Genomic DNA, 26,397 nt, shown 5'->3' on the forward strand with positions numbered 1-26,397 from the left:
GCAGTCTGACCTCGGCCACTTAACTCCATTTACAATGATTTTTTTTTGCAATGAAACAAGTACTTAAACTTAAGGTCAATCAATCAAACACATGTTACGCTTTTGAGTTTCGATAAAATACACACATGCAAAAAATAGGTATGAAAGAATAGATTCAAGCTGATGGGTTAGGAGTGATCGCATGCAACAGTAAAGACTTTTACATCAAAAAAATTTAATTGCAGATCATTTTATTTGTTTATACATTTTTTTTACAGTTTGAGGAATTCCAGCCTGATCTCACGAGGAAACGTAAGCATTTAACGTTTTGTCAGTTTAGTGGCTTATTCGTACGAGTTCATCCATTCATTCATTCATTTTCTTGTCGGCTAAGTCCCTTTATTAATCTGGGGTCTCCACAGCGGAATGAACCACCAACTTATCCAGCACATTTTTACACAGCGGATGCGCTTCCATCTCTGGGAAATATCCACACACACATACACTATGGACAATTTAGCCTTACCAATTCACTAATTCACCACATGAGGAAACCAGAGCACCCGGAGGAAACCCATGCAAATGCCGGGAGAACATGCAAACTCCACACAGGAGCCGAGGTTCGAACCAGCAACCTTCTTGCTGTGAGGCAACAGCACTACCTACTGCGCCACTGTGACACCGTCGTACGAGTTCAAAGTTCGTACGATTTTAAGAAGGAGGCATGGCACCCAACCCCACTACCTAATGCCAACCGTCATTGGGTGATGAGCAAATCGTACTAAATTGTACGAATTAGATCGTACGGATTCATATGACTTAACCACTAAATCAAAAAGCTACGAATTGCCGTGAGATTTCGCTGGGAATTCCATGCAAATGTCAACTTTGGTTGACTTGGTTTTAACCAAAATAAAAAAAAAACGTTTTATTTATTTAAAAATAAAAATGTATTTTATTTATTTAATTTTTTTGTGAAGGTTTACATTATATGGTGCTGTAATAATGCGCAAATATGTTTCTGTCATTGTTTTCAAGCAGTTTTAATTTGTTTTAAAATGTCAGTTTTTTTTTATACAAATATCCAAAGATTCTAATAAAAAGTAAAGAAAAAAAAAAAGTAAAGAACTTTTATTGTCATTGTAGTTGTACAACGAAATTTGTTTGGTAACTCACAGAGACCAGCAGCAACATAAAAAAGAGAGAAAACAAACAATAGACATAATACTAAAATATAAGAGGCAAGATAAAGTATACTAAATGTAATAAGTCACATAAAAACCAACAATAGACATAATACTAAAAATATAAGATGTAAGATAAAATATACTAAATGTAATAAGTCACAGTATTTACATTATGGCAAATGAGTGCAAACATGAGTGCTTTCGAAAAAGATTCATTTATTGTAAGTATCTAAATGACATAAAGTGATAGCTCACCCAAAACTGACAATTCCTTCATTTGCACCCTTTACTTATTATCACAAACCTGTTTGAGCTTACTTTTTTCTGTTGAACACAAACAGAACTGGTAACCATTCATAGTATTTCAATTTTCCCACAACAGAAGGCAATGGCTACTGGTTTATAACATTCTTCAAAATATCTTCTTTTGTGTTCAACAGATTAAAGAGCTTCCTAAGAGTTCGGAACCACTAAAGGCTGATTAAATAGTGAATGAATATTTGGGTGAACTACCCCTTTAACATGCACTGTAAAAAATGATGATGACAAAAAGTGATGACCTCAAACCTTTTTATGTTAACGTATTTATTAAGATGATCAGGTTTGAACTCAGTTTTTGTAAGTTCTGCAAAGTTTACCTTAACATTTTGGGTTCTGTTTGATTGATAAGTTGCAATCAGAAAGCTTTGAAAGCCTTCAATCGACTCTTTTAAAGCATTTACAGAGCTTTTACAAGGTCCGATAGATTCCTAAATCAAAATAGAGATATCTCACACGCTGTTTAGTAATTCAGAATACAACAGTGTGTGGATACGGATTCGAAATATTCTGTGACCTGTTTTCCACATTGGAGGAGGCAGCTATGGCTGCTAACTTACCTGCGATGCTAGTATTAGATCTTGTTGTCAGTGGAACTGAAGGATAAGCTTGCTTTGGCTTAGAATTACTCATATTTTGGTTGCAAATGCTCTAATCTAATCAATTAACTGAAGATATTTAGTGTGTAACATGTTCAACTTAACAATGTAGGTCGGAAGCCGTTCTTCCACGCACCTTACTCCTCCATAGCTATACCGGACATCTGATGGATATAAGTTGAAAAGTTAATTTAATTCAACTCAATAAATTAAGGCAGCAAGATTTTCTTTAAAGTGTGTCAACAACTCTAAAAATACTGACCAGCGAAGTGTTTAAAACAATGATAAATCCTAAAAAGCCACCCAGATTTGATGAACAGTGCTTGTAGCAGTGGCTCAGTCATTTGCTTTGTTTAAACAGCCATCAGTGCCAGAATCAGCCCCGCATGATGTCATAACGGCAGCAAAAACGGTGTTGACAGCCTGTAAGAAATGTTCATTATTTTCGCAGACACTTTTGCCGGTAACAAGACGCTTGGGTTTTCTGGTAAATGCTGTAAGCTGTCGTGTGCCATCAGAGGGTCATCGCAACATGGCTAATCTCCAGTTTCCAGATATCACTGAGGCTAATGCACCTCCGGCACATGCCACTGCTCGTCTCTTTCTCTTCACACTCTCCATCGTTCTCATGCCGACAAAGGAGAGCTCCCAGTCTAAACAGACAAGGTTAGGTTAAGGATAATGTACATCCAGGTTGTTGTTCTCGCAGAGCAAAGCTCAATATTTTTATTCATTCATTCATTCAATCATTTATTTATTTATTTATTTATTTATTTATTTGTTTATTTATTTATTTATTTATTTATTGATTGATTGATTGATTGATTTATTGATTTGTTTGTTTGTTTGTTTGTTTGTTTGTTTGTTTGTTTATTTATATGAGTATATATATAAATAAATAAACAACAAAATAATAAAAATAAATAATAAACCAACATATATATATATATATATATATATATATATATATATATATATATATATATATATATATATATATATATATATATATATATATATATATATATATATATATATATATATATATATATATATATATATATATATATGTTGGTTTATTATTTATTTTTATTATTTTGTTGTTTATTTATTTTTATTATTATTTTATTTATTTTTATTTTATTATTATGTAATTAGTAAGTTATTTATTTAGTTTTTTTCATTTATTTAGTTATTTTATTGTATTTATTTTATTTTCATTTATTATTTGTTTCTTTTTCTTTGTTTTATTATTTTTTCTTTTTATTTAGTTATTTATTTTTATTTATGAATGCAGCCCTGTTACATACCACTGTTGTACAAACCTGAGAAGTTTTATTCTGCTTTGAAAACAACCATCCTGTATGTACTTTATCCCACTTATTACACAACTACTTGCCACAAAGCACAAACCTTAGACACAAAATCTTGTTCTGAGCCATAATAGCTGTAATTTATTTAAATTAAATGCAAAGCCAATATGCACATTGTCCAGTCACAAGTCAAATAGTCAAATACACAAAGCTGAAATAAAGCATATACTAACCTATATATATAATTCATTCACAAAATGTCACCAATCTGTCAAAGTTACAAATTACAAGGGGGTTTGAGGGGGTGTGACCCCCATAATTAATGCTTGACCCTCCCTGAAGGATGTTGAAACAAGATGTATGAGAGAGGTAACCTGTTAATACTGAGAAATAGTTCGCTCTGATCTGTATTATAAATAATAATGTTAATAATCAAAATAATAGATCCTATATACTTTTGACCACCCCTATAATGGTTCATCCCATTGTGAATGCAAAATCAGTCTCTGATTATGTTTATCTCTCAGGTAAGGTTCAGGATACAATATGACTTTAAAGACCACTGAACTTAGGAACTCTCCACTTATTATTTGGAAAATGTTCATCTTACAACTCCCCCAGTGTTAAACAGTTGAGTTTCACCATTCTTTGAATCCGTTTAGCCAACCTTCAGGTCTGAAGGGAGCACTTTTAGCTTAGCTTAGCATAAATCATTGACTCAGATTAGACCATTAGCATCTCTCTCAAAAATGACCTTTTTCTTAGTTAAGCCTCGACTCTTCTGTAGTTACATTTTGTACTAAGACCGACAGTAAAATAGAAATAGATATTTAATGGTTTCTACCTTATTTGTTTTTCATTTAACGATAATATCTAGTTTTTTTTAATCATAAATTATACATTTTTTTCCGTGTAAGTAATTCGACAGTGCCTCATTTGACATATTCTACCATTTCCTAACACTTACAATACAAAGAAGTTGTATAATTGTATACATTTAGCCTTTATCTAAATTGTTGTTAATAAAAAAACATTCTTTAAATCTCTACATCAGCTAAAATGCTTTTTATTTCAAGTTATCGCTCCAGTATCTCACAATAGATGCTTTGATGAACATTCCAGTCCTCATAAAAATGGAACAACTGGACTCCCGGTGGCGTTTCTGGCTTTGCTTGGCACATGAAGATGTTTAAATGCCCACTATTCATGTCTGTTCACTGCATGGGTCCTTGTGTTTTTATTCCACTTACAACAGAGCACTGATTGAGTATCAAAACTGGCTGAACACTGCGTGATTCTGAGGTTTCTGGCTAGTGTTTATTAGTCTTAGCAGGTTATTAGTTACTGCGTGTTCTTCCTTTGCTCTACTGATGGCAGAATGTGAGAAAGTCCATGCATTAGTGTTAAATCCTGACGAATATGATCAGCATGATTTGAGATTCTGCCAAGGAGCATCTTGTACTTTGGTTGAATCGCCGTCACATCATGTCTCAGATTTACTAAATTTGCGAAAGATTCATTTGAGGTTTAAAATCACTGTTCTGAATGCCAAACCTTTCTGTTTATTAGCTTGTGGCGAGAAAAGCAGGTCCCACATTTCAGTGTGGTCTCTTGAAGCCCACTGTACATACAAACATCCTGTCAGGCAGGAAAACCCCTGCTGCTTTTGCTTCATGTATTACATTTTTCCTTTCTGATTCTGCCAAAACGCTTGACTTCAAACTAGAGCCGTGTCAGTCTTTTTTAAAAATGAGCTTGCTGTCCCGGAGAGACCTTGCTCTGATGTTTTAGCTGAACATTTTATGGTTATATTGATATTTTAGTTGTTTGATTTGAAACATCGAGCCAAGAAATTGTTTATTGTGGTAAAGAGTAATCTTTCTTTGAGAAAGATCAATATGACGGGAGCAACAGAAAATGTTCATTTCATTAAAAAAATTGTATTATAATAGAAGTAATCTGGATTATGTAATCAGATTACTCAAATCAAGGATTTGTATTTAAAGTAAACCACTTTTTAAAATACCTAATCAGACTAGTTACTTTTGTGGATCACACATGATTATATACTATTTACACGGTGACAGTAACTTGTTCAAAATCCACTGATTCTCCTATTTTTTAATCTTTTTTTTTTGTTTAATGTTTATATTTCTTTATATACACATTTGTGATTTTCTTTCACATTTTAAATGCAGTAATATTGCTGCGAATTTTGTTTTGTAGTGTTGCTGTATACTCTCAGAAATAAAGGTACGAGAGCTGTCACTGGGGGTGCTTTTTCAAAAGGTCCACATTTGTACCTTAAAAGTCCATATTAATACCTCAAGGCTACATATTAGTACCTAAAAAGTACAAAAGTGTACCTTTTAAAATGTTCAGGTACTAATATATACTTTTGAGGTACCAATATGGACCCTTTAGGAACACATGTGTTCTTTTTGAAAAGGTACCACCCCAGTGACAACTCACGTACCTTTATTTCTGAGAGTGTATGTCAAGTATTGTCAAGCATTCTTTTTAAATCATAAGAAACAATTTTGTTCATTGAGTGTGTTACTATCAGCAATATTGGTATTAGTATTTTGAATTATTAACTGTCGATTTGTTGCTCTTTAAAAATAAGCTGTTAAGAGGATAAAGAATTACATTTATTTTTTTCTTTGTATCTGTCAAAATATCCCAAGATTATCCAGCTTCACTATGTGATAAAAAGGGTTAACACAAAAGTAATCTAAATGTAATCTAAAAGTAGTACGATTATATTAACATAAATATGTAATCTAAGAGATTAAATTGTAATCAGTAATATAATGTCTTAGATTACAACTTTACAGTAACTTAAGCAGGTCGCACACCAGAAGCGCCGCTCGGCGCCGCTCGGCACCGCGACACGGTGCGCACATGACAGTTTAAAGTATCACACACCAGACGCGCACATTCGAATGATATTTAACATAAAACTAATCAGATGGCGCTCTGTGGCGCGGCTGAAAAATGAACTGCGTCCTGAGCCGTGGCCGGGCCTGCCGACAGCCGCCGACTTGCGGCGCCGGTGTGTTTATCCTGATAGAAACCAATGTTTAGAATTCTAAAATGCAGGGCGCCGCATGGCGCTGTGCGGCGCGCCGCCGAGTGGCACTTCTGGTGTGCGACCTGCTTACATTTAGATTACCATTTGTAATCTATTTAAATCATAAGAATAGATTTTATTTAATAAGTGTGTTACTATTAGCAAACAATATAGTGTATATTAGTGCTAGTATCTTAAAGTATTAACCTGTCGATTCATTGCACTTTAAAAAAGCGGCTCTTGTTGGTGATGAAGAATTACATTTATTTTTTCTTTGTATCTGTCAAAATAGCACGAGATTATCCAGCTTCAGTATGTGACAAATAAGGATTAACACAAAAGTAATCCAAATGTAATCCAAAAGTAGTACGATTACATTACCAAAAATATGTTATCTAAGATATAAAATTTCAGAATCACATTTAGTTTTTTTTATAATGGTCAAAATAGCACGATATTATCCAGTTTCAGTATGTGACTATTAAGGGTAAGCACAAAAGTAATTTAAATGTAATCCAAAAGTAGTACGATTACATTACCATAAATATGTAATCTAAGAGATTAAATTGTAATTAGTAATACAATGTCTTAGATTACACCTTTACGGTAACTTAACCTGACTACTATTGGTTTACATCTGGATTACTTTTTGTAAACTTTTTAAATCATGAGTCATAATTTTGTTTTATCAAGTGTGTTACTATCAGCAAACACTAGGTATATTTGTGTTAGCATTTTGAAATATTGACTGTTGATTTGTTGCACTTTAAAAATAAGTTATTAAGGGGATAAAGAATTACATTTATTTTTTTCTTCGTATCTGTCAAAATATCCCGAGATTATCCAGCCTCAGTATGTGACAATTAAGGGTTAGCACAAAAGTAGTCTAAATGTAATCCAAAAGTAGTACGATTACATTACCATTAATTTGTAATTTAAAAGATTTAATTATATTCAGTAATATAATGTAATAGATTACACATTTATGGTAACTAAATCTGACTACTTTTGGATTACATTTGGATTACTTTTTGTAATATTTTTAAATTATAAGTAATGATTTTGTTTTATTAAGAGTGTTACTATCAGCAAATATATTAGTGTAAGTATTTTGATATATTGACTGTTGAGGTGATAAAGAATAACATTAATAAATAAATAAGTTAATTAATTAATTAATTAGCATAATTAATTATTAATTAATTACTGTCAAAATAACACAAGATTATTTAGCTTCAGAATGGGACAAATGAGGGTCAACACAAAAGTAATCTAAATCTTATCCAAAAGTAGTCAGATTATGTTGCCACAAATGTGTAATTATCCTTATGTGTAATGTGCTAAGAGTTTACATTGTATTTAGTAATATAACCTCTTAGTGATATAACATTTATGATAATGTAATCTAACTACTTTTGGATTACATTTAGATTACTTTTTAGTCTAAACACAGAAGGTTAACATAAAAAGTTATTGATTGAAATGTAAATTTTGTGTTAACAGGAAAAGGTATTACAAAAGTAATCTAAATGTAATCCAAAAGTAGTCAGATTACGTTAGCATAAATGTGTGATCTAAGAGATTAATTTATTCATTAATTTAATAACAATTTTGTAATTTTTGTAATTTGTAATTACCACAGAAATCTAAATGTCTGATGAATACAATCATCTCTTAGATTACACCTTTATGGTAACGTAATGTGAACACCTTTGGATTGCATTTGAATTACTTTTGTAATAACTAAAATGTATTTTTTTTTATCAAATTTGTTTATGTAATTTTTAATCAGTAACTGACTACAATTCATGAGTTATCTTCCAAGTTCTGATAGGAAGGAAATATTTAGTATGAAATATGTTCTGTCTCTTAATGCAAATGTCTGTCTTGAACGCAGGTCCTTCCTCGGTGATCAGCAATGACGATGACTCCGCCAGTCCTCTTCATCACGTGTCCAATGGCTCCAACACTCCCTCATCCTCCGACATGAACGCAGACGCTGTAATCATCGGCATGACCAAGATTCCTGTGATCGAGAACCCGCAGTATTTCCGCAGCACCAGCAGTCTGCTCAAGTCTGATACCTGTGAGTTGCTCTGCCTATACATCTGCCATTACAAGTCATGCAAAAAGAACAGAACACAGAACAATACAAAAACAAAATTTTTTTTAAATTATTCTAATTTTTAATTTTAATTATATTAATTATTTTAATAATTTAATTTTATTAAAATATAAAATATTTTATAATATAATATAAATTAATATAAATTTTAAATAATTTTAAAAATATTTATATTTACAGTTAAAACCAAAAGTTTGCATACACTGTATAAAAAGGCACATAACCATTAAAAAAAAAAAGTCGGATGTTAATTCGACTAAACTGTTTCTCTTTTAGGTAAGTTAGGATTATCACATTTGTTTCTGTTATGCTTAATAGCAGAATAATGAGAGAGATATTTTGAGAAATTGTTATAACGTTTCTTGAAAGTCAAGTTTACTTACAATAAGATTATTATGCCTCTGAAAAAGCTCAGATGATAGTGTCAAGGTTTTAGAAGTTTCTGATTGGCCTATTGACAACATTTGAGTTAATGTGAGGCACAACTGTAGAAAAGTATTTAAGGAAAACCTCAAACACACTGCTTCCTTGTGTGAGAACATGGGAAAATCAACAAGAATCAACAAAAAACCCAGATTACAATTTGCTAAATTACACTGTAATTTGTAAAAATGTAAAAATGTAACTGTTTGTTACATTTAAAGTTGAAGTCAGAATTATTAGCCCCCTTTAAATCTTTTTCTTCTTTTTTTAAACATTTCCCAAATGATGTTTAACAGAGCAAGGAAATTTTCACAGTATGTCTGATAGTATTTTTTCTTCTGGAGAAAATCCTATTTGTTTTATTTCGGCTAGAATAAAAGCAGTTTTAATTTTTTTTTAACACCATTTTAGGGACAAAATTATTAGCCCCTTTAAGCTGTTTCTTTTTTGATAGTCTACAGAACAAACCATCATTTTACAATAACTTGCCTAATTACCCTAACCTGCCTAGTTAACCTAAACAACCTAGTTAAGCCTTTAAATGTCACTTTAAGCTGTGTAGAAGTGTCTTGAAAAATGTCTAGTCAAATATTATTTACTGTCACCATGGCAAATATAAAATATATCAGATATTAGAGATGAGTTATTAAAACTGTTATGGTTAGAAATGTGCTGAAAAAAAACTTCTTTCTGTTAAACAGAAATCGGGGAAAAAATAAACTAGCGGTCTAAAAATTCAGAGGGGGATAATAATTCTGACTTCAACTGTAGAGGGGAAAGCTTACAAGCCTATGAACACCATCTGCGAAGTATGGGGGGGGGGGGCAGCGTCATGTTGTGGGGCTTTTTCGCTGCAGGAGGGACTGCACTTAACAGCATAGATGGCATCATGAAGAAAGAACATTATTTAGAAATACTGAAGCAACATCTCAAGACATCAGCCAGGACATTAAAACTTGACCACAAATGGGTCCAAAGGTCTTCCAAACAGAACTTGACCCTAAGCATACTGCCAAATTAGTTGAAATGTGCTTTAAGGACAACAGAGTGAATGTTTTGGAGTGGCCATCACAAAGCCCTGATCTCAATCCTATAGAAAATTTGTGGGGAAAAAAAAGTTGAAAAAGCTTGTGCGTGCAAGACAGCCTACAAATCTGACTCAGTTACACCAATTCTGTCAGGAGGAATGGGCCAAAATTACTTCAAACTATTGCGAGAAGCTTGTGGAAGGATACCATTTGACCAAAGTTATACAGTTTGAAAGCAAAACAAAAAAAAATATGTAAATGTCAACTTTTGTCTGTCTAGAAATAAAAAATAAAAATAAAAAATTCTCTCATTATTCTGATATTCAGCAAATGTAAATCATTTAGGTAATCCTAACAGACCTAAAATAGTAAACGTTTAGTATGATTTACCATCAGACATTTTTAAAAAATGGTTATGTTCCTCTTTTAGAGTGTATGTAAACTTCTGGTTTCAACTGTATATGTACAGCTCTTAACATAGTAATTTCTCAGTGAATACAGGTCTTATATCTTGGTGCATTTGAACAAAACAGATTTATTAAACAAATATATTTATTAAAATAATATTTTAGTCACTATTTATTTGACGTCCCATTTGCGTGCACAAACACACAGTACATCATCTTACTTAACCCTCTCTTCTTTTTTTTTTCTTCGCTGGCTACAGTATGTCCTTTCCTCCGCACTCTGGTTACTTTTAATATAGGCTTATGGTGTACAGTGAGTTACTGTAGATCGATGCGGCCTCATCATCCAGCTCTCGCTAATGTAATCGGCTGACTGGCTAGTTTTTCTTCAAAAGCATTTCTTAATCACATTAAGGATAAATCTCTGCGAGCGCAGTGTCTGTTCAGAATCTCCTCTCTTTATCTGTCTCTCCTCCAGAACACTAAACGCCTGATTAATCCGCTCTTATCTGCACACTGTCCTCACTCTCTAAAGGGATGCCTGGGACTAAAAACATCTCCGCTGCATCCCAAACTATCTCTAGTACACCTTTTATTAAATTATGCCCAATGTCCGGATTTACACATGTGGCTTCTTTTTGTAACCGAGGCTTTTGGACACACAAAACACACAAACTTTTGGATGCGTATAGAGCAGGGGCATTAAAAAAATAGAGATATTTATTTGAAGTTTTCAGATATGCCTCTGTCCATACAGTAAGAGTCAATGGGGTCCAAATATTACAAGAACACAAGGGGGCATAAATACAGTTGAAGGCAAAATGATTACCACTCCTTTTTCACATATTTCCCAAATGATGTTTAACAGAGCTAGAAATTTTCAGCAGTATTTCCTATAATATTTCTTCTTGCAAAAGTCTTATTTGATTTATTTAGGCTAGAATAAAACAGGTTTTATATTTTTAAAAACAACTTTAAGGTCAATATTATTAGCCCCCTTATGCAATATTTGTTTTCGATTGTCTAAAGCAGGGGTCACCAATCTCGATCCTGGAGGGCCGGTGTCTATTTTGAGGAGCTAAAATAGACCGCAATAGACCAGCTTAAAGCAGGTCTAAAGTCCAGCGCAGAGCACGTTAATTGTGCAGGATGTACAGCAATAATCAAATATCTATAGAAATAAAAATGAATGAGAGGATTAAAATATAAAAATAAAAATAAAATTCAACATAAATATAAAAACCACTACCTCCATGCCTTCTTCATCTCAGGGGGCTTTTTTCAGTTTATTCATGATAATTTGCATTTGTATTATGTTATTATTATTATTATTAGTTGTAGTATTATTATCTGCATATTTATATATGTTTTAATAAAAACAAGCTTAGATTTGTCCACCTGTCTCTCATATGGGGCACAGCATGTGTATAAGGATATAACTCAGTTTTTTAACCACACTTCGTCGTTATTGTTCACTTATTTGTTTGCTGGAAATTAGAACTGAATTTAGAAATAGTTTTCAAACGAATCTTTGCGCTTAACAAACAAAATTAATTATGAAGGCTAATGGATGTCTTCAATGGAGTGCATACAACAGCGTTTCTGTATGCACAAAGGAAAGAAAGAGAAAGTAAAGAGGCCGATTGGAGGAGGCTCGTTCTTTATCCTTGTGCTGCGTATGCTCTGTTTCACTGTTTTCTCACTAGTGAAGCGCTCAGTTTTTACAATTAAAAAGTCTGCCATGTAAATAAAAATGCGCCATGGCGCGACTCTTAAAGGGAATGTGAGACGAGATTATGATTGGTTTATTCTCAAAACACACCCATAAGAGACAAACTCACAGACAAACTCACAACTCATTAAGAGACAAAAGCACAACCCTAGTAGACCATGCAATATAGGAAAAGTAGTTTCAGATGTGTCCTTTTATATGCCCTGCGCTTTAGACTTTGCACCCAGATCATTAAAATAGAGCCCCAAAAGTACATTTTGTGTTAACCCCAAACGTTATTACAAAAGTAATCTAAATTTAATCCAAAATTAGTCAGATTACGTTAACATAAATGTGTGATCTCTAAGAGATTATATCACTGACTGCAAATTGTCCTATAATATTTTTTTCCTTTGTAGAAAGTTTAATTTGTTTTAGTTTGGCAAGAATAAAAACAGTTTTTATAATTTTTTAAAAACTATTTTAAGGTCAATATTACAAATAAAAAAATAAAAAAACAGTTCTGTCTTGTTCTCAAATCTGATTGGTTGATAACCGTGCGATATTCTGCAATATCAGAACTCCTATAGCCTCTTTAACCTTTGTGTATTACTCCGCCCACAGCCAGCAAAAAGCAGACACAACAGATCTAAAGTGTCAGCTTATGATTTGAATCCGGAAGAAAGTAGTTCCTCATACAAAAGTGTTTTTGAGACTCTCCATGTTCGATTTTGCTTTTATATACACAATTATGCCGTCAAACTGTTGTATAAACCTCGTGCCAACGCACGCCTCCCACCAGTGCCGATATACAGCCATATCGCACTGCTACTCGTGTGATATTGCTCATATATATATATTTCCACATATATATACATATAAATATATATATATATATATTACATTGAACACAATACCACCATTTTCAGTGAATGTCCCAAATATACAAATATGATTTTTAGATAAGTACACTAAAGTAACGTGTGTTTGTGTGCTTTCTGTTCGCAGTTGTTCAGCATATTAAAAGGCACAACATTGTGCTAAAGAGGGAACTTGGAGAGGGAGCATTTGGGAAAGTGTTCCTGGCTGAGTGTTACAATCTGTCGGCAGACCAGGAGAAGATCTTAGTGGCTGTCAAGGTTGGTTGTTTAAGTCACTGTTTCCCAACCCTGTTCCTCGAGAAACACCAGCACTAAATATTTTGGATATATACTAATATATATTTAGTACACATGAAAATATATACTAAATATATAATATATTTTTAGTATATTTAAAAATATACTAAATATTTTGTGCCTTCCAGCAGGCACAAAATATCATAAGACATTAATATTAGGTCAGATTTAGGTTGTGATGTTGGGTGACCAAATCTCATTGTCTAGCCAAGGACAACGTTATTTTGATGTCCAATAACTGAATTGAAGGATGTTGATATTTGGCTGATTTTAGGTTGTTTTGGAAAGTGACTAAAATCTGACATTGAGTCAACATCTTAAACCAACGTCACATTGACCTCAAATACTGATATTTATTTGGCTGCTATGGCAACCTAAATCCAACATCTCCACACAACGTCAAGCTGTAACATAATTAGACATTGATATTTGGTTGTTTTTAGGTTGCGTTGGAAAGTGACCAAAATCCAACGTCTGTCTGATGTTGGTTCTGACGTCAACCTGATTTTCATTTCCAGCCAAAATACAACTTACCAATGGGGTACAACGTCAATGGGACATCATGTTGACGTCCTGTGCCTGCTGGCCTCCTTTATCTGAACCATTCATTTCAGGTTTTGGAGTCTCTTCTAATGTTCTGATGAGTTAATTCAGGTGTGTTTGAATAGGAAGAGTTTTAAAATTTGTACTGTTGGTGTGCCTTCAGGAACAGGATTGGGAAACACTGGTTTAAGTTACTGTTGACGCAAGCGCACCGTATCAACACACACATAACGCATACATGTTTTATTCTTGTAGACTTTAAAAGAGGCCAGTGAGAATGCCAGGAAGGACTTCCACCGCGAGGCCGAGCTGTTGACCAATCTTCAGCATGAGCACATTGTCACGTTCTACGGCGTTTGTGTGGAGAGCGATCCTCTCATTATGGTGTTTGAGTACATGATGCACGGCGACCTCAACAAGTTCCTCAGGTACTGGAATGTGTCAAATTATTTCATAACAGAATCATTAATATTTATAGACATTTCAATTCATTCATTCATTTTCTTTTCGGCTTAGTCCCTTTATTAATCAGGAGTCTCCACAGTGGAATGCACTGCCAACTTATCCAGCATATGTTTTACACAGCGGATGCCCACCCAACACTGGGAAAGACATTTTAATGACTAATTTAATTTATATAACTGTAGTTGAGGTCAAGAAATATATAATAATGATTCTATTATAAAATTCAATAGTTATAATGGCCTCATGACAGTCATGTTTATGACAGATTTATGACAAAGACAGGTTATGATGTATTTGTTTATATCAAGTTGTCATAACAAAGACATCTCAAACTATGGCTCCTTTGCATTTCAAATGACATAACTGAGCGATCGCATTTGTCATAAGCTTGAATAGGGATATTGGGTTTAATATAATATACATTGAAATCAAATATATATATATATATATATACACACACACACAAAATGTGTCTAATTGGAATAAAATATTGCATAGTCAAATCTTTTCGGCTTAGTCTCTTTATTAATTAGAGGTCGCCACAGTGGAATGAACCGCTAACTTATCTTATCCAGCATATGTTTAACGCAGCGGATGCCCTTACAGCTGCAACCCTGTACTGGGAACCCCCCATGCACTCTTGCATTTACACACATACACTACGGCCAATTTAGCTTATTCAATTCACCAATAGCGCATGGGCGGGAGCATCTAGACGAAACCCAACACGGGGGCGACAGTGCTAACCTCTTAGTCATGTGTCGCCCTTAACATAAACAAATACATCATAATCTGTCTTTGTCTTGGCCAACTTGACATAACCAAGATAACACAACTTGTCATAAATCTGTCATAAACATGACTGTCATGAGGCTGTTATAATTGTGCCATGAATTTTACAACAGCGTCATTAATGTTTTTCTTGACCTCAGTTACAGTGGTACAAAATTTAATTAGTCATTAATTGTCATTAAATCTTAATGACGATGTTATGAAATAATTGGACATACTGTAGTATCAACAGTTTTAATGAGCAATTTAATGACAAATTCAGTTTATTCCACTGAAAAAAAGTGATCAGAAAACTGACAGTAATGTTTATGACAGATTTATGACAAGTTATGTACGATATACCGTATATTTTCTCAAACAATGTCATGTTTGCATTTAAAATGACATCGCATTGCAAATGTGTTGTGAGAGTCTTATGAACACCCCTTCAAGTGAAGTGCTACCTTCAGTTTTTCATGTATTCAAAACCTGCCTCTAATTCAAAGTAAATCAGGCGTTCGAAGCATTACTGCTGTTTTCAAAAGCAATAACATAAACACATCCTTCTGAAACCAGATTACTGTGAACAAATTATATCATCATTTATGCCAATACAGGCTCATTGTGAAAACATATACCCGTATACATTTCTGGAGAGCGCGAATTATGTAGCCAGAGTTACGTATGAAATGTGACAGAAACGCTGACAAGGAAGTGCGCACCAAAATGCAGGGCTTATTGCACAGAGATGGTCAGGCAAGCAACGGTCAACAAAGGGAAAAACAAATGTACACAGAGTTGTGGTCAAAGAACAGACAAATGGTCAGTCCCGGCGGCAAACAACGTAAACAATAAACAAAGCAAAGATCGGTACAGGGCAAGACAAGGCAAGGAAAACCCGACATAATGTTCACAAAACAGTAAAACAAGACTCTTGTGTCTGATGTGCACTGGTGTGTGTGTTTGTGTGTTTGTGTGTTTGTGTGTGTGTGTGTGTGTGTGTGTGCGCACTTTGTTTAAATAGTCCTTGTAATCAGTTCATGAGCAGCTCCCAGCCATGAGTGTGTGTAATTTACCGAATGAGGAACAGGTGCATGTGAGCGGTGCATGACCGGAACTTGTAGTCCATACACCAGCGGATTTGTAGTCTTTAAGTGATCTGCATGTTTACCAGCGATCTGCCAGGATTAGATCGCTGGTGATTGTGACAACGTATGGCTGCATTTCCTTTACAAAACCAATGCTACGGGGCGGTATGACGCCGCGACAGCTTTGGTTTCTTTTCACGCTACCAGCTGACCACTTACCTCGGTGTTGACGGCTTTTCCGTTGATACCAATTTTCCCAGCAGCTTGCCATGTACGTCGGCAGACTTGAGACACAGGGAGAAGTTGATCATGAAGACGGGGTTCAAGTTTGGAGAAGATTGGTTCCAAAAAGCAGGTAAAACAAAAAGGAAAAATTAAATTAACAAGTAAATAACAGGGTAGGAATGTGGTAAGCTCTGAAAACGTGGTAAAAATCTGAGGGCCGCGAGGGTTTTTCTTTTTCTGGATTGCTTTTGAAAACACTGTCAGTTGGGTGTAGGGAAGGGAGTGATTGGGTCAATTGGTGGTTTTGAAAACACTATTGGGGGGGTGATTTAGTGAGGGAGGTGGGTGGGGGTTATTGGTCAGTTAGTCGACAGCGACCTCTGTTTGAGTTTCGCAAGAGCAGCAAGCGTGAATGGCACTCGTGAGAGAAGTTGAGAAATTTGAGATCTCAAAAAACGTACACAGCGGCTTCTGGTGGACATGTGCGAAAAGAACAGGCGCGAATGGCACTCGTTAGAGAAAATGAGAAATTTGAGATCTGAAAAAGTTTACACGGCGGCCTCTGGTGGATTTATATATATATATATATATATATATATATATATATATATATATATATATATATATATATATATATATATATATATCGCACTGTCCAGAAATGTATATAAAGGGTACGTATCAATAATGAGCCTGGGTTATTTTAAACTGATGAAACACGGGGAAACTTTTTCAACAATTTGTTGGACAGTTTTGCAAGGCAATGCTGCTCGGTTGCTTTTCTATTAAGAATGGTCAACAATGTTTCTTCTATAACCCATTGCTCTAATTAGTTACCCTGTGCCTCACCTAGTTGCTCATTTTGCTCAAAAAAGTTACCGCTGAAAACAGAATTAGTTTGCACCTGTGAGTATTAAAATGCATATTTGTGAAGGGTGGTGTGCTTATTGTCTCTGTCCACCTCAGGGCTCATGGTCCTGATGCGGTTCTGATGTCTGACGGACAGATCCAGCAGCAGGCAGAGCTCACTCAGTCTCAGATGCTGCACATCGCACAGCAGATCGCCGCAGGCATGGTCTATCTGGCCTCCCAGCACTTTGTGCACAGAGATCTGGCCACACGAAACTGCCTAGTCGGAGAAAATCTCTTGGTGAAGATTGGAGACTTTGGGATGTCTCGAGATGTCTACAGTACGGATTACTATCGGGTAAGATTTTGTTTTCAGTGTGTAAATGCACAGTACAGTTACAATCTTATTGCCACGTTATGTCGTTATAATAACATGATATCATTGCCTTCAGTGCTTTCCTGAAGATAAATACCAAAAAAAATAATAATAATAACACAACTGGAATAACTACAGGTGTCACGATCGTCTTATCTCATATGAAGCAAGAGATAGCGATGACATTTTTTGACGTGTGCAGATGTTGAAGTGCTGTCCAGTTTCTTAGGGGTACATTTTGAAGCCCTTTCCCTTCATACTCTATTTCAAGGAGCAAGGGGAAGGGGAAGGGAAAGGGGTACAAAAACAGAATTGGGATTGGGCCTAAGTTAACTTAATTTGTGTTGGGACAACATGAATGAATTATGTGGAACCCAGTATTTTTTACAGTGTATGAGTTTGTGCACACTGGCGGTGCCAATAGTTGTCTGTCCGCATAAAATAGAGATAACATTGTGAGACCGACCTCTGTGTCGCTTCTTTTGGAGAAGGCTGTTCGTCAGATGTGTCCATAAAACGGTTCTTCTCAGTAGCCATTGTTGTTTTTTAGCATACATTCAATTCAATTTAACGTTATTTCTATAGCGCTTCTACAATGTAGATTTTGTCAAAGCAGCCTAAAATAGAAGCTCTTGTAAACTGAAACGGTGTCAATCCAGTTTTCAGAGTTGAAGTTCAGTTTAGTTCAGTTGAGTGTGGTTTAATATTCACTGCTGAAAGTCCAAACACTGAAGAGCAAATCCATCGATGCGCAGCAAAGTAAGTGAAAGATCCATCTGGGGTGCGCCACACAGTTCGAAAACCCCTGGTTAGATTGCAACTATGCAGTTTATTTATAAGGATAGTGCCTATTTGAAATATTCATAATATTTAAGAGACAGCGCGTCAGCAGCCATTAGGCCCCATTAACACAGGGTGTCACCTTCAACGCTTCCCATTCACTTTGAATGGGTGACGTCAGGCATTACCGAACTGCATAGCGGATCCATCAGCGCTGCTTCAGTGGCGTTGCTTGCTGCAAAAGTTTTGAGGAAAGCGTCAGCCAATCAGATCGCTGTATACACCAGCTCAGACAGTGGCCTATTGCTGAATAACGTCATTGGCTGTCGCTGCAATGACGATCGCGTCAGCCCCAACTACAGACACACCCTCTATCAAGCGTTGACGCTGAAGTCCTGTGTGAGTGGGGCGTTAGCCTGTCATTGAGCAGAGCAAAAAGAATTGACGTTCCACCGCAAGATGGTGACATACAATGCATAATACGTCTCTAGGAGAGGAAAAGCTCAGCGATAAAATTTGAAATTACAAGTGATCAAATCATTATAAAACTGGTAAGTGACACTCTTAAGTTGATCTCTCTCTTTTGTATGTTGTAGTGCTGTATTTATACCATAGTATATTGCTAGTGCTTGCTTTGCTTTGGCATTTTTAGGGTTAATTATTGTGATCTTCCAATTGCAACAGAGAAATACTAGGAACTTCTGTAGACTGATGGCATTTCTTGCCGTTTAGCATTATAATCTTAAAATGTGAGCAAAATCACCTGTTTTGTCATTACTTTAGATATTGCGCTACAGAATCATTCAAATACTAGCTCTAAAGTGACGTTGATGATTTAGCAACGGTTTATGCTGTTCTGACCATAGACTGCAGATTTGAGTGAATGGCGGAGGAAAGTAGTTCCTCATACAAAACGACTTTTGATACTCCTTGTGTTTGATTTATTTTTTTTATATACACGATTAAGCCGTAGAACTGTTGTATAAACACAATATCACACGAGTAGCAGTGCGATATGGCTGTATATCGTCACTAGTGGGACACTGAGGCACTCGGCCTGCAGCCTCGAGCCAACGCACGCCTCCCACCAGTGCCAATATACAGCCAAATCCCACTGCTACTATCTATCTATCTATCTATCTATCTATCTATCTATCTATCTATCTATCTATCTATCTATCTATCTATCTATCTATCTATCTATCTATCTATCTATCTATCTATCTATCTATCTATCTATCGTTTTTGATATAACTTTCAATAGAAATTCCAAATACTATAACGTCCAATGGCACTAAGCCGCCTTCTCAAAACTGTGGAAATTGTATGCTGTTCTCTCATATTGATTTCCATAGTGTATAAAAAAGCTATTTTGTATATTTAATGTGATGCAGACACCAAAATAGCCAAGATTATGTCAGTGTTCAGATAGAGATTTATCGGTCCCTAAACCGAGATCAAGATGCATTACCTTCCATTCCGCTTTGGTTTCATTAGTTGGAAATTAATGCTGACTTCACAAGGACATTTAAAGGCATTCAAATCCTTTTTCCGACTATATGTATAAATCAATATTCTTCTCATGTTCTCGTCTACAGACCACTGAATACCAGCAATCTGAACACCTTGACCCTACCAGCTCTCTTCCAGTATGATGTCAGCAGAATTTCACTGTGTGTGTGTGTGTGTCCTGTCAGTAAGTCTCTTCCAGATTAGGAGTCAGGGAGGAAGGTGGCGTGGGAATCAGGAAAGAGGTGTTACCATGGCAACAGGAAAGAAAAAGAAGAGAGCGCTTGCGCCGACAGACAGAAACCGAAAAAGTCATTAAAGATCTCTCATTAGCATTCCATTCAGCACGAGGGCCTGTATTGAGAACGAGAGGGGCCCAAGTTAGGGGAAAAGAGACCCAAAAAGGAGGCAATGAAAATATAAATGGATAGAGAGAGAGAGAAGGAAAGCAAGAAACCAAAGATTAAGCATTTGAGGAGAGATAGACAGAAGAGAGACAGACAGCGTCATTTATTCTTTGTTAGCAGGAAGTTCTTCTGTTGTGCTTCATTCATGTGTTGAGCGTGAATCATCCATCCAGTGATTGAATATGGCCTGAATGACGTTTATACACGCAGAACCGGGCTATTAGATAACTCTCCTCATCCACAACTGTGCCAAGTTTATTCAAGTTCATTTATCTGGGAGCACTGATGAATATCATGACACATCTCTATTATACCAGCCTCCACTGAGATTCAAATGCAGGTCAGTAGATGAGTGTGTGTGTGTGTGTGTATGTGCACTACGTGTACACCATTGATTAGGCCTACAGAACATCAGTTTCCATAGAAACAGCTGGTCAGGCAGTGGCTGATGGGTGGAGTTATGTTGTGAAAGCATGTGGTGTAACCACAGAGCTTCTTAAGGAGCCACATTTGTTTATTTCAACTGGTTGATGTCACTATTCACTCTTCAATATTGCTATAATAAGTTCCTGGTTTATTTGCCCTTATTCCTCGGTGAATGGCCTAATATTTGCTATTATGAACAGCCTTTCATGTTGACTTTTGCAAAATGTAATCTTTGGATAGTCAGTTTTGACTTTTCGTTGTTCATAGATACATTGGTAGATCTAGTTCATTGGGTGTATGGCAGGGGTGCTCAACCCTGTTCCTGGAGATTTACTTTCTTGCAGAGTTTAGCTCCTACCTTAATCAAATCACCTGGACACAGGTGTCAAAGCCAGTTTTTGGAGGGCTGCACCCTTGCAGAGTATAGTTGTTGTTCTGGAGATCTACCTTCTTGCAGAGTTTAGCTTCTAACCTGATCAAACACACCTGAACCAATTATTTAGTACCTGAACAGCACTTGATAATTACAGTCAGGTGTGTTTGATATGGGTTGCAACTGAACACTGCAGGACGGCAGATCTCCAGGAACAGGGTTGGCCACCCCTGGTGTAGGGTGTAGGTAAGACACAGGTGTCAAAGCCAGTTCTTGGAGGTCCGCAACCCTGCACAGTATAGTTCCTGTTCCTGGGGATCTACCTTCTCGCAGAGTTTAGCTCCTACCCTAATCAAACACACCTGAACCAATGAATTAGAACCTGAACAGCATTTGGTAATTACAGGCAGGTGTGTTTGATATGGGTTGCAACTGAACTCTGCAGGAAGATAGATTCCCAGGAACAGGGATGGCCACCCCTGGTGTAGGGTGTAGGTAAGACACAAGTGTCAAAGCCAGTTCTTGGAGGTCCACAGCCCTGCACAGTATAAATCTTGTTCCGGGAGATCTACCTTCTCGCAGAGTTTAGCTCCCACCCTGATCAAACACACCTGTACCTATTAATTAGAACCTAAACAGCCTTTGATAATTACAGGCGGGTGTGTTTGATATGGGTTGCAACTGAACTCTGCAGGAAGCTAGATTCCCAGGAACAGGGATGGCCACCCCTTGTGTAGGGTGTAGTTAAGACACAGGTGCCAAAGCCAGTTCTTGGAAGGCCGCAGTTCTGCACAGTATAGTTGCTGTTCTGGAGATCTACCTTCTTTCAGAGTTTAGCTCCTATCCTGATACAACACACCTGTACTAATTAATTAGGACCTGAACAGCACTTGATAATTACAGGCAGGTGTGTTTGATATGGGTTGTAACTGAACTCTGCCGGAAGGTAGATCTCCAGGAACAGGGTTGGCCACAGGTCCACAGCCCTGCACAGTATAGTTCCAGCCCTGCTTCAACACACTTACCTGTAGATTTCAAACAAGCATGAATGACTCAATTAGTTTGATTAGGTATGTTTAATTGGGTTTGGAACTGAACTGTGCAGAGCTCCGGCCCTCCAGAAACTGGCTTTGACACCTGTAAAATAGGACAAGGCATAAATGAGATCAAGTTGTTTGATTCACAATGTCCAAGTGAGTTAGTGTCAGATTTGTGAGGTAGTGTCAAACCATTTACACGTTTCTAGTCCAAAAATCTAACTATTCTTAAATCAAGAAGCATTTTCAAGACAAGTAAAATATACAATCTTTAAGTCAATATGAAGTGAGTTTTTGTCTTAAAAGAAGCAAAATAATCATGTTTTCATTTTGAAATAATAAAATGTTTTTTTCTTTTCTAAACTACCTTGATTTAAGATTTTTTAGATATTTAGACTAGAAACAGAAAATGTTTGACAGCAAATACTTTATGGGATCCACTGATGCAATTTAATTAGCAGTGCAATCCAAACAAAAATCCAGAAAGTGGGGAAAACTCCTAGCAATGCCTGCAACAATCACATGCTTTGCCAGTAATTGTCCATTCAAAACCAGTTCGAAGAACCATGGATTTTAAACTGGTGCAAACTGGCCTAAGCTTTTTAGCAGGATGTTGTTGTGCGGTTGAGTGTGTGTGTGTTTGATTGCAGGGGGAAAAGGTTTCTAATAGTGCTTGTCCAGTAGACCACTTTCTAAGTGACCCTTCCAGTCTGCAGATCCACTATGGGACCAGTGAAAAGCCTAAAAGCTTTTGACCTTAATATTTGATGAGTCCAGTATGTTAAACCAATTAATCTGAGACTAATCCACATACTGGACCACAATCTTATAATTAATATTTCAGAGGCAGCGCATTATGGAGAAAGCTAATAAATGAAATGATTGGTTTTGGGGTTGAGCTTCAGGCCAGACCAACTCCCCGAGCTTACAGCATCCAAATCCTGAGAGGCGCAACTTACGGCACCATCTGAGGTCCTGAGCTGGAAATACTGTCAGCGTTTGCCCGAGAGCTATTTAGATTGAACAATGCCCCGATTGCAAAAACAAACAAACAAACAAAAAAAACTGTCTACTCTTTACTCTTGCTCTAAAAGTCTGTATAATTCTTGTCCATTAGCGCCTATCAGATCCCGAGATATTTGTTTAAGGAACTTGATTTTACGTAACCTGCTGTTGTTGATTTGCGTAAACTTGGACATGTTAATGTCAGTTCAACATAAATCAAATGTTCAGTGCTGTGCTGTATTTGTTTGTAATAATAGTAATAATATTGCTACGAGTTATATACATTATAACTTATATTAATTTCACAGAATCAAACTTATGTCTCCTACATCATGACTCAAAATATCAGTTGAGGTAATGTGCGCTTATTGTTTTCACATGTTAAGGTTGGAGGTCACACCATGCTGCCAATCCGCTGGATGCCACCGGAGAGTATCATGTATCGGAAGTTCACAACAGAGAGTGATGTCTGGAGTCTGGGAGTGGTGCTGTGGGAGATCTTTACCTATGGAAAACAGCCCTGGTACCAACTGTCAAATAATGAGGTACTCATACAATAACACGTACAGACATGTGTCATCTCCATGCAGTGAAATAACTTTGATTGGTAAATCTACACAACTTGTTTCATTTTTTTCTAAGTCAAAAAAATATATACTCCTAAATACTCGATGCATCCTACATTTGAAGTCCACCTAGGTATGTGCTAGAAACGACAATGAACAGCTTAGCAACTAGAAGTCAGTGGTGTCCATCCCTGTTCCCTGTATTTCAGAGGCAGCGCATTATGGAGAAAGCTAATAAACAAAATAATTGGTTTTAAGGTTGAGCTTCAGGCAATACCAACTCCCGAGCTTACAGCATCAAAATCTTGAGAGGCACAACTTACGGCACCATCTGAGGTTCTGAACTGAAAACGCTGTCAGCATTTGCCTGAGAGCTATTTGGATTAAACAATGCCCCGACAGCAAAAATCTGTCAAATCTTTACTCTTGCTCTAAAAAGTCTGTATGGTTCTTGTCCATTAGTGCTCCCAGACCCAGGGAGATTTGTTTAAGCAGCTATCCTGCTCCTCCAACGTTAATTAAACACAGCTGAACCTAATCACCAAAGTCTTAAGGATAACTTGAGAATTACAGCCAAGGGTGTTGGAGAAGGTTGGGACTGAAGGTAACCCTCTATGATAGGGGTGTCCAAACTCGGTACTAGAGGGCCGGTGTCCTGCAGAGTTAAGCTCCAACTTTCCTCACCACACCTCCCTGAAAGTTAAAGTACACCTAGAAAGAGCTTGATTAGCTGGTTCAGGTGTGTTTAATTTGGTTGGAGCTAAAACATGCAGGACACCGGCCCTCCAGGACTGAGTTTGGACACCCCTGCTCTATGATAAAGGTTTTTCATCTTTGCCCTGGATACCACCCAGAACATCCTAGCAGCCTTTCAACACAATTTCAACCACCTAAAACACATTAACAACAAACTCGATGATCTTAAGGTATTGTTTTCTAACCTCCTTGCTTAAGGCAAAGCAAAAGAAAACATTTTAAAGTTCTTGCTAATGGATCGTTGTCTAAGTGGTTAGCATTGGATTTATAGATAATTGCCCAAGTTTTTTGGGAAAGACTTGGCCTGCTTAATAGAGATGCCCTCCAGGGAAGGTGTTGCTCTCCTTGATGGAAATCTAGCTCATAGTCTTAGAAGTGTTAGTGCTTGACTAACCAGGTCAGCAAGCAGACAGACAGGCTTAACCAATCTTATACAAGTTGCCTTGAATATGTGGCGCGAGGGAATATGGGGTGGAAGAGAAAAGGCACTAAAAACCTCCGATTTCAACAAAACCTCCACATATAGCAAATCAGACTACGCCACCTAAGAAATTTTCTTCCAGGAAATAAAAACTGGCTCAACAATTGCTACTAGGCCACACAGGTTCATTTCTCATATGAATAGTCAAGAGACTTGAGTAAAGTTTAAAAGTACAAAATTTATTTTCATAATAATTTTTGCCGGATAAAAAATTGTCAATTCTCAGAACATTCTGCCGGCACCACCCTCCAACGTAAAGGGCTGAGGTCACACATAGGGATCACCAGTGCTCCATTGTGTCCAAAAAGCACACTTCCACACCCACACACCCCACACCTGCACATTAGATCCACACACTCCACAGCAAATGACAAGTGTTGTGACACCACCACCTCAAAATCCTGCACCCGTGGGACCTCAGCTCCAAGCCGAGAATAGTACGCTCATGTATTCACAAATTAGTCATCTTCATTAATGTTACAAACAAGCTGAATAGATGGCAGTCATTAACTCCAAGGCAATCGACAGGAAAACTGAAACAGACGTCAACAAACGCTTAACAAGAAGGGCGGGGCTGGAGGTGACACATCACCTAGCACAGCCAACCGGCTCTAAAATAGGCAACACTTGCTCCTGATTGGCTGTTACAAACGTCAATCACTACCTCTTATCCTATACGCTGTCACAAATAGTTGCACAGCCCATTGCATAAAACATTTGTGTATAAACAAAGCTTTAAACCAATGAGTAAAGGAAAACAAAGGTAACAGTCAAGGTAACTCAAGGCAAGAGTTCTGGAGGTAATACTGAACCACTGTAGTGATAGACTTTGGCTGAAGGATTTTAGAATGACCAAACAACATTTCAGATGTGTTACAATCTGATTTGCTGGTTTGTCCATTAATATCATCCCATCGTGTCATTTTTGTTAGTACACAATCTGTTAAAATAAAATCCCATAACTTTTTTGATGTGCATACTGGAATTTATTCAGTAAATGTGCTTCCACTGTATGCACAAAATGGATAGAAACATAGCTATAGATAAATCTCTTCTACCTCTAGCTTTCTAGTAGCCCTTCGATATTTCAAAACTTTGCAGGACTGTGGCTTTCTGTGACCAAACTTGTCCAATCCTCCTCTAGGAATAGGGTAAGGACAATGTGCCTCTTAGGTCATGTCCACAAGTAGATGGGTATGTTTAAAAATATAGTTTTTCCTTTCCTGATAAGGTGTTGATGAAAGGAGAAAACTCACAGACCCATGATCGTGTAAGACCACCACCTTAGGAACCAGACTAGTCATGCTTCTAAGAAGCCACTTTCCTCCAACGTATAGCTTGAACATCTTTTAAATGCACCAGCTCATGAAGGCTTTGGGGATTACTTCAAACTTTCAGG

The 26,397-nt window shown here is 36.6% G+C and overlaps 1 protein-coding gene and 1 long non-coding RNA gene across 4 annotated transcripts in view; one reads left to right on the forward strand and one right to left on the reverse strand.

Annotated features, from left to right (window-relative positions):
• LOC147842882 (uncharacterized) overlaps positions 1 to 26,397 on the reverse strand; it is a 797,275-nt gene that overhangs the window by 232,241 nt on the left and 538,637 nt on the right. The gene's annotated exons all lie outside the window — the stretch shown is intronic.
• Positions 1 to 26,397, forward strand: part of ntrk2a (neurotrophic tyrosine kinase, receptor, type 2a) — a 92,989-nt gene that overhangs the window by 59,600 nt on the left and 6,992 nt on the right. For all 3 annotated transcript variants that reach the window (NM_001366554.3, NM_001441817.2, NM_001441818.2), the window contains 5 exon segments: positions 8,367 to 8,555; positions 13,172 to 13,302; positions 14,140 to 14,312; positions 17,400 to 17,640; positions 23,582 to 23,740. In NM_001366554.3, coding sequence (NP_001353483.1) covers positions 8,367 to 8,555; positions 13,172 to 13,302; positions 14,140 to 14,312; positions 17,400 to 17,640; positions 23,582 to 23,740 — 893 coding nt within the window.

The sequence above is a fragment of the Danio rerio genome, chromosome 8 (genome assembly GCF_052040795.2).
Source record: "Danio rerio strain M-AB ecotype USA chromosome 8, GRCz13ab, whole genome shotgun sequence".
NCBI lineage: Eukaryota > Metazoa > Chordata > Actinopteri > Cypriniformes > Danionidae > Danio > Danio rerio.